Source organism: Hirsutella rhossiliensis (genome assembly GCF_020360975.1).
Source record: "Hirsutella rhossiliensis strain HR02 chromosome Unknown scaffold00014, whole genome shotgun sequence".
NCBI classification, from domain to species: Eukaryota; Fungi; Ascomycota; class Sordariomycetes; order Hypocreales; family Ophiocordycipitaceae; genus Hirsutella; species Hirsutella rhossiliensis.
In genome coordinates this window covers 46,513-55,640 of record NW_025408680.1, presented here as the reverse complement: position 1 = coordinate 55,640, position 9,128 = coordinate 46,513, and the positions used below count along the sequence as shown (strand labels likewise).

The 9,128-nt window shown below is 55.4% G+C and overlaps 3 protein-coding genes across 3 annotated transcripts; all 3 read left to right on the top strand.

Annotated features, from left to right (window-relative positions):
- Nucleotides 1-2,488: 2,488 nt before the first annotated feature.
- HRG_09868 (reverse transcriptase (RNA-dependent DNA polymerase) domain-containing protein) lies at nucleotides 2,489-4,039 on the top strand (the record flags this gene model as incomplete). The annotated part of the gene is made up of 4 exons (XM_044868339.1): nucleotides 2,489-2,813; nucleotides 2,848-3,083; nucleotides 3,400-3,657; nucleotides 3,686-4,039. The coding sequence occupies 4 exons, from the start codon at nucleotides 2,489-2,491 to the stop codon at nucleotides 4,037-4,039; spliced, it is 1,173 nt and encodes a 390-aa protein (XP_044716336.1).
- A 1,244-nt stretch (nucleotides 4,040-5,283) lies between these two features.
- HRG_09867 (uncharacterized protein) lies at nucleotides 5,284-5,809 on the top strand (the record flags this gene model as incomplete). The annotated part of the gene is made up of 2 exons (XM_044868338.1): nucleotides 5,284-5,411; nucleotides 5,473-5,809. 2 exons carry the CDS (start codon nucleotides 5,284-5,286, stop codon nucleotides 5,807-5,809), a joined length of 465 nt encoding a protein of 154 aa, XP_044716335.1.
- A 2,188-nt stretch (nucleotides 5,810-7,997) lies between these two features.
- On the top strand, nucleotides 7,998-8,844 carry HRG_09866 (uncharacterized protein; the record flags this gene model as incomplete). The annotated part of the gene is made up of 4 exons (XM_044868337.1): nucleotides 7,998-8,100; nucleotides 8,173-8,272; nucleotides 8,346-8,456; nucleotides 8,643-8,844. The coding sequence occupies 4 exons, from the start codon at nucleotides 7,998-8,000 to the stop codon at nucleotides 8,842-8,844; spliced, it is 516 nt and encodes a 171-aa protein (XP_044716334.1).
- Nucleotides 8,845-9,128: the final 284 nt, after the last annotated feature.

The following is a 9,128-nucleotide window of genomic DNA, read 5'->3' as shown; positions in this document are numbered from 1 at the left end:
GTAGCCTTCCTTACTCATGAAGTCCCCATGCGTTCCTAATACATAGGCCAGGAATCCCTTCTCCAGGTCCATCCCTATCGGGGCTGCCCCAGTCCACCGACAGTAACTACTGAGGGCCAACTCGCTCCTCCTACTTACAGCATGATGGATAACATGGACAAATATTCATAGGGCGAACCAAGTAGTATTTTATATAGCTACTTCAAGCACGCTCCTATCTTACCTCTTCCCGACAAAGCCGTCGTGCAGCCAATCCCGAGCACGAAAAGGGCTGGCAGCGAGAATCCCGAAGCTTCAGCATCATCCTTCGATATATCTCACCTACACAACACAGCAACCAGAATCTACCCCACGGACCTCGGAAATTCACCTGCACATGCATTTTCCTGAGCACAGCCTGGGCTCCCTCGAAGCACCCTGAGCCGCCCTGAGCCGATCCTGAGCCGCCCTGAGCCGATCCTGAGCCGCCCTGGGCTGCCCTGATGACCTGAGCTGCCCTGAGCTGCCCTGAGGGCCTGAGCTGCCCTGAGCTGCCGGAATACCGCCTGAGGCCCTGGGCTGCCCTGAGTTGCCGGGAAACAGCGACAGGCTTTACCCAGCTTGCGTGCAGGGTATCGACTAAACCATTTATGACTAAGTTGCCACCATTTCTAGGACACTGATTTCACTCGTTCCCACGCCCAGTGCTGAGCGGCTGAACATTATGCTGCATGCTTGTCCGAGTTGGCGATACATGGAAGACCCATGGCTTACCCGCCTATCGAGCTTGCCAAGCTGCCGTACAGTACAGTAGTATAAGGTTTATAACATACACCGAAAACTTTTGTGCGCCAGCTTTACGTGTTAGGGCTTTGTGAAATACACTCGTTTCAGTTCGGGCTCCGTCACCACCGGCTATTGTTTTATTAGGTATCATTCGTGCCCTCCGCAAATGCCAAAGATTCCCGATGCAAGCTTTCTACCATGTCCAGATCACACAAACATTTTGCTTTAAGATACGAAATTGCAACTTGACACATTGAGGGCAGAATCACCCATAGTCTGTGCGACGCGTTGGGTGCATGACCTCAATCATGTTACCATACTTGCGCTTTGGCAAAGCTTGCTGTCCCGTGTTTCTCACGGACACTATTTAGACCTTCTGCTGATGCTATGGTCGCCGCCCTGCCGTCTAAACCGTTCACCAAGAAGTCGCTTCTTTGCATAGCGTCTAATGAGGCTAGGTGATAACTAATCATAACCTCAGTCCAGGATCTGTAATGTTCTGAGCCCCAGTTCTCATTGGGCGGAATCATTCATACATACTGATCGATATGCTAGGGACGGCTCTATTCAGACGCACACCTTGGCCGTCTCACGAGACGTGCATAAAGTGCTCGTATGTACAAAGAGCCCTCCCAGCCCAGCATCAAAATTTCGCTCTCATTTGCCTCCAAGCGGAGTCCACATATCTACATGATCCTTAACTGACTTTACTTTTGAAGCTGGATCCTTTCTCCTCACGGTAGCGAACCAGGCTAAAGGGAAATATGCACATTAACATTGAAAGCCAGCTCGGACAACACAAGAGCACGTTGGCGCTCAATTTGGATCGGGGAGTTCGCGGCGGCTGGGTAGCCGGGGCCTGGTGTGTGTTTACTGTACTCACAGAATTGTCGCTCAAGGTTGCAGCATCGCTGACCGGAGACCATCATCCTTGGCGCGGGGCGCAGCAAACGGCGCCTATCAATTCTCCTTCCTCGATAGAACACCGGAGCTACGCTACTGTATCATGCCCAAATACGTCCTAGGTGTGCAGCCATATTATCCCTGCAGCATAATATCTTTCGGAACGAGGGGCTGGGGACGTAGAAGTGCATTTTGGCTGCAGTGTCGCGACTTGCAGAACGAGGACATCTAAGCTGCCTGGGTGTGGCAACCATCCCACGAGTGGGGTGAGATGCAGGAGCGTGTCACGCTGCAATACATACTAGGGGCCTCAAAGTCCGCCAATCCCGTGACTGTGGTGGCCGACTTTGAGGCCCCGTATTACAGTACTGTACTGCAGAGGAGCACTCATCTCGACAAAGGTCGTACGAAGCTGAAGCATGCTGTGACTTGTAGAGCAATGGCACCCCTTGTAAGCAGCACGTCTTCCTGCAGTAGATAGAAGCGACTACTAACCTTAGTAAATGTACCATCCAGTTCAAAATGCGCTACGTCTCCTCACTCTCCTGGCAGAGACGCGCAAAGTGACGATCATTTCTGTCGGCCTCGACAAAGGCACTTTCCGGCTCTATTTGCGTGCTTCTTGACGCAGGCATCGGCTCCGAGCGCTGATGAACATTTCCATGCCGCAGACTGATTTCTCTCCTGTCAGCCTTGGCAAGGTCCTAGAAGCGGTTGTCGCGGAACGCCGGAACGCATCTCCTACACAGCGGAGGCCCGTAGCCTCCTCCCCGCAAATCACCTCGGGGCGAGAAAACGTAGGTCAGCGGAGCAAGCACCCATGCTCCTGCAGGAACAGACTTACATGGTATGGCGAACTGGCAAGGTGCTCAGTCTGACCAGCTTCGATATCAAAGGCGCGTACAACGGGGTCTGCAAAGAGCGAGTGCTGGAGAGGATGAAGCGAGGGGGATACCAGATAGACTGGTGGATTGGAGGGATGCGTTCTGCTCCGGGACGGACGGCCTCAGTGGTAGTGAGCGGGCACACGTCCGAGCAACGAGTCTTGCCCCAAGCAGGTCTGCCGCAAGGATCACCATTGTCGCCAATTGCGTTGCTGTTCTTCAACGCAGACTTGGTGCAGAGACGCATCAATGCCAAAGGCGGTGTGAGGGCGTTGGTGGACGACTACTCACTCAGCCTCGGTGACGGGGCCAACGGCGGAGGCGAACCGAGAGGGCATCCAATCAATCATTGCCGAAGCGCTCCAGTGGGAAAGATGCAGCGGCGCAACGTTTGAAGCGGACAAAACGACTGTCATTCACTTCACAAGAGCAATGGAGCGCACCTGCGACACACCGTTCATGACCAAAGGACAAGAGGTCATACCGAAGAGCAGCGTGAAACTACTAGGGGTGGTCATGGGCACAAAGCCGGTCCATGGAGCAGATGGCTAGAGCGGCCGCCAAACGGCTCACGGCCGCATGTCTTTGCGAAGACTGAAGATGATATCCCTGCAAATGGCGAGAAAACTGTTTGTCGCGACGGTAGCGCCAACCATGCACTCCGCCTCTAGTGTGCGGATGCACACGTGCGGCGTGAGAGAGGCGGCTTAGCTAGATAGGGCCCAGATGGTTGGGGAACAGGGCTGTCACGGGAGCCTCCGGCACAGTTGCAGCGGTGATAGCCGAGGCTGAGGCCGGCATCGCATCGTTTCGAGAACGGCACGGTCAAGTCGCGGCGAGGTTCTAGATCGGCCTGCGGACGCTCCCCAAGACGCATCCTCTGGCATCATCAAAGGTCAAAGCGAGCAAGCGACTCGTCTCGTCGATGCGAAGGATTGCCTCGATGATCGCGGAGTCAGACACAGAGCGAATGGAGATCATCCACGAGTACTCTCTGGCACCACGGAACGACCGCGTCGTGGGCGAGCGGGATCAGATACAGGTGGTCAAGCCAAACGACGTGGAAGGTATCGTCGTCGCCACTTCCAGCTCGCAGAGGAAGGAGGTGTCGTTCACGACACTAGCCTCAACAGCACGAGCGAGGTGCTGGCCAGCTACTCGGTCACCCTCGGATCGAGGATGAGCAGAACCCGTACATAGCAGAAATCGCGGCAGTGGCAATGGCGCTGGCCAGCTGGACTGCGTCACCGAGATTTGACGATCATGACGAGCAACTGCTCGGTATTGGAGGTAATCAGGCGGGCACGCCAACAGTCTGGCCAGTGCACAATCCTACAGATATACGACCGCATCGATGCAACAGAGTCCGGGTGGGCGAAAAATATGCCTGTCAAACGATTGTCTACATCTTTTCGAACCCGGCACCAGAAGCCCTCATTATGCAGCTGACCAACCAGTGTTTGGATGCTGCTCTGGCCTTGATGTAGGTCTCTTCTCGTCGCCGCAATCCAATTATAAATGTCTTGTTGGCCGGCAAGAGTACTCGAATGGCTATGAAGGTATGTTATGATATCCCGAGGAGCACTACCAGACGCCACAAGATCTGAAATATTGGTAGCGTCGCGCTCTTCGAGTCGGCGATGCACTGGGTGTGCCGACGGGTCCCCGCTTGGTGAGTGGTTGTGCTCAGCGCACTCCTTGTCTGGTCGATGGCTGAGAGTCCAAGTGTGTCCATCTAGTGACTCTTTAGCTAATATTGAGAACTTGCAACCCGTTTTGCGACTAGAGGTTTGGCGTGCTCGTTCGACTGTGTCGGTCGGTGGCAGTCTGTTCCGGTCGCGGGCGCACACTATTTTGACCCTCCCATTTGGAGTCTTCTTCTCACGAAGAGAGCATGCAAGTGGGCATTGATTGTGTAACAATAGGGGTGATGTGTTGTATTTCCTTGTGTCTGCGTCCTCCTTTTCAATGCCCTCTTCTAGGCTCCCTATTTATATCCCTTGGTTCCCTATTGATATCCCCTTCTCAGTTGTATAGGTACAATATCTAGGGGGCCGGGCTCCTTTCCCCAGCCCCCCCTTTGCATACTGACTTTCCCTAGTCGCCGAGGGCTCTTTCAGCTTCACCCGTATATGCAGTCTCTCTACAGCTTGTGTGGCTGCCTAATGCGGTCTCCTAATAGCCTTCTGCAGCCTCAGAACTCTCTGCAGGCTGCCTTTCTGTCTAGCCTGTCGGGGCCCTTAGCTGTATACCCCTTATGGTCACCCCGAGCTCAAGATCTCAGACGTGCTTCGCGACACTTCTGGAGGCGGTGATGGCCGAGCGGATTTCCTTTCCGATGGAAACGTTTGGGCTGTTGCCTACTAACCGCTTTGGAGCCAGGAAGAGGGGTTCCGCAGAGCAGGCTCTCGTGCTCCTACAAGAGAACATTTACAAAACATGGCGAATGGGAAAAGTGCTTGGTCTTGTGAGCTTCGACGTAAGGGCGCATATAACGGAGTGTTCAAAAACAGGCTTCTACAACGGCTCGCAGCGAGAGGCTTGGCAGATGATCCTGGATGGGTCGATCGTCGTCGAAGAAGCAGGCCTCAGGAGCTCCACGTCAAGGCATATCAGCACCGTGGAGAGCTCCTGCTAGGCCTGTACCTGTACGACTACGTATCGCTCGTCAGACTCAAACGCGATAGCAACGACGGGAGCTGTGCAGGTTGGGGAGAGGCCCCTGTCGAGGATGGGCGACCGCCAGGAAGACGTTGGGTTCAGGTGCTCAGGCGGCCGGGAAAGCAGGCCACCGTCCGCCTTCAAATACCTGAGCAGGGACTTTGCCCACGACGATGAGGATTCGTGTCATCGGGGATTGTGCGGAAACCGTTTCGCCGGCGGATATGGAGATCCCAATTTTTTCACCATTGAAAGGCAGCCGTGCAGCAGCTTGCGCTAACTTCTTTGTACCATGGGAGTTCTTCCTGTGCGAAGAAATGGGCGACATCAACAGCATCCGGGCGCGGGCGCGAAAGGCGCTGGCTCCGAGAATAGGATGTCTCATCAATAACGTGCAACTGCTTCGACGACCAGCCGAGGACGCAGAACGCGACGCCAAGCGATGGGCATCCTCCTCCGGAGATGGCCATCCGACGGTCGGACACGTGGGGACGGACGATGCGGGCGCAGAATCTACAGTGATGTATCAGTCTAACAGCATCGGAAACGCAACGCGGCTGATCGACGTTGTCCGAGGTGCAGTGGACTCGAATTAGATGGCGGCTAAGTCGCCGGAGCTCATGGCGATGATGCAACAGCTCTGTCGGTTCCAACAATCCGTGCTGTGCTCGACGGCCGAGCTGGAGCCCGCCGTGGTTACCCGAACGTGGTAGGTAGGTAGGATTTATTTCGCCCGGAGGGAGGTCCCTATAAGGCCTTTACACAGTCTAGAGTACAGTTCCGCACGTTTGTTCCTTGACTCCCCAAGCCCCACAGATCATCTTACGCTGCGCCAACCGTACCACTGTTTTGCTCCATGACAGACCTGCTTGAAGGTCAATTTCTCCAAGTGTTCAGCATCCTATTCCCAGCAACTGAAGCGCGATGTGTCGAAGTTGAAGCGTGGTTGTGTTAGTCATTGATGGTGGTTGGTACGCCGATTGTGTTTTCTCATGACGCTGTTCCCTGTTGACGGGCGGGAACCCGGTGTGCCCTGTTTCACCAGGGTGCCTCCAGCCGGCTTCGAACCGACCCTTCTGCGACGCAGAGGCTCCAGACGTGTCACCACTACGCCATGGAGGCACCCGAACGTGGGGCGAGACGGATAAGTATGTAGGGGCGGGTATTTTCCGGGGCCGCACTACCACCGCAAAATCAGGTCAGGGCCATCAAGTCGCAGCAGATGAGTGCTTCGAAGGAGAGGAGAGGATGATCCATGGCATACCGTTACAAGATATAACCGTGGTCCGGGAAGGCGACCGCCGCGCTGCGGCGCTGCATCGCGGAGAGTCATGGCCGGCCACGGGAGGACGATGTCGAAATGGCGACGGCCGACTTGACTTCGATGAGACCGCAGACGACGCAGAGGCGGGAATGCAAGCCCAATTTGGCCTATCAGCCCTTTCTCGGCGACGGGCAGAGAGTTGGCAACACGGCTGACAAAACGCAGTCGATCGCTTTCTCAATCATATGCCACCAGTTCTGCCAGTTCGTCGGCGGTTTCGAGGGCGGGACCGGTGAGTCGCAAATCATCGAGGCATTCGTTGAGTTGTTCAGTAGGTGGAGCCTTTCGAATCGTCTGCTGATCACGGCGACGTCAGGGACTGCCGCAGCGCGGATCAACAGTATCAATCCACTCCAGGTTCTCCAAAGACCAAGGGGCGGCCGCGAACACGGCCAGGGATGTCGACGAGGTGCGACTGACAAGCAAGCTTTCGGATGGATTGGCAAGAGAATGACGCGCTGGTCATAGCGGAGAATTGTTGCAACCCCACGATAGAGTGATGGTGAAGCCAAGAGATTGGCGGAGTGGTTGGCATGACCGGATTACCAACTGTTGTAGAGACGAGTTGGGGTGTCGCTCCTACACCCTTCCGCTGCTGTCTGGTTTGGGGCAGCAATGCTACTCGGCGCCAGTTCACTTTCTGGCTGCAGTGAAGACAATGTTGCTTATCAAAAAGGGGTGCAGTCCTTATAGCTCAGTACTACCAAGCAGCCAGAAATGAGGGTGCTGTCAGTCGCCTAAGATAGAGGACTTGCTGCACTGTTGTGAAGCCAGAATCGGCCGCAGGTACGGTAACAGGAACCTAGGCATCCATGATCGGCGGAAGTGTCTAGGAGTGACACCCGCGTTTTCTGTACCCAACCTTCTCCCCGAACTTGTGCGACAGCTGGTAATTTGGCCCTACAATCATCCGCGAACCACTTGGGTTCACCAGCATTCCATTGCATCGTCTGAGAGGAGTTGGAGCCGGCCCAATCCCTCCATAGTTTTATTTTGCCACACAAGGTTCAATCCTCAGTTCCGAACCCCCTCCGGGCTGCTATACTTCCCCTCGTTGAGGCCCCACGGGCCTCCGCGGGGGACGGGACGACGAACTGGGTCTTGACGAAGCAAGGTGGCTTCAGTTCGTTCTTCGGATGTACCCCAAACGTAGAGTGACTCGACCTGAAGGATTATCAGAGTGTGTCACGACATGGTTGTCGTCCAAGGTCGCCGGGTCTTAGGTTGGCCCGTCCATCTCACCCACGCCAGCGGATGACACGACGACAGAAGAACCTTCTTCTTCCGACCTGACACCGACTCAGAGGCATGAACCTCCACGAGGTTGCACTATATGACCTCATCCATCGCCACCGAGACTGGATGGCCCACTGACAATCACCCACAGTCCCTCTCTATAGGAAGTCCCAGATTAGTACCTCTCCACTCCAACTCCCAAGCCCGCAAGGTATCAGGCAAGCATGGGCTTCGACCTCCACACCGGCGAGACCAACGACCCGAAGAGTGTGCGCAACTGGTGCATCCATATGATGGCCAACATTGCCTCCATGTCCGCCATCGCCAGTAATTCGCCTAAGACTGCGCGCGCCTGAAGAGTGTTGCTAACAATTCCGCACGTACCAATGCATCCATCAGTGGGCTACGACACGTCTGTTATTTCGGACACCATGGCTCTAGACTCGTTCCGCCTCGACATTGGTCTCCTCTCAGCGTTGGGCACGTATCGTGACACTCTGTGAGGCAACATCGTGTCCACGTTCCAAACCGGGTTCTTCTTCGGCTCGCAGCTGACCTTCCCACTCGCCTAGAAAATTTGGTCGGAGAAAGGCCATCTTTGTCGCCGCGACTGTCTTCGTCACCGGCGGTGTGTTCACGACGGCGGCAACGGCTTGCTCGCCATGCTCATTGTCGGATGTGCCGTTGCCGGTCTTGGAATCAGGGCATCGCCGCTGATTGTGCCCGTGTATATTGCGGAGACGGAGATTACGTCTCAGGGAGGTGACATGCTAGGATTCTGGGTAAGACTCAGGAAAGCAAAGCACAGAGCGGCAGTGGTGATTCTGACACGTCAAAGATCAACTGCGCCTGTGACCTCCTCGTTCAAGGCCGCCCAGTGGATCGTTCCTTGGCCTGCGGCTCGTTCGCGGTGCCCTCCTTCTCTTGGGCATGCTGAAATGCCCCGAATCGCTGCGATGGCTGGCGAACCACGACCGTTGGGGAGAGGCAGAGAAAGTGTTCGTCGGCCTCCGCGCCCTGCCCGCCGACCCCCAATACATCCGAGGCGAGCTCTCCGAGATCCACCAGTAGGTCGAGGAGCGCACGGCGAACCGCATGACGTTCCACGAGATGTTTAAGCGCCCCTTCCAAAGGGGGTAACCGCGTCTCCGTTGGCATGTTGCTCTTGGTATGCCAGAACTTCCCCGGCGTCAACATTATTACCTACTGTACGCTCCCGATCTCCGTCTGTGTCAGTTGTTAGTGTACGCTAGGCTGACTTGGCAGACTCACCTCGCATCTTCGAGACACTTGGCCTCGCAGGGACCATCACCAGGCTCTTCGCTGCAGGCTTATAGCCTTTTGTATCTTTTTCG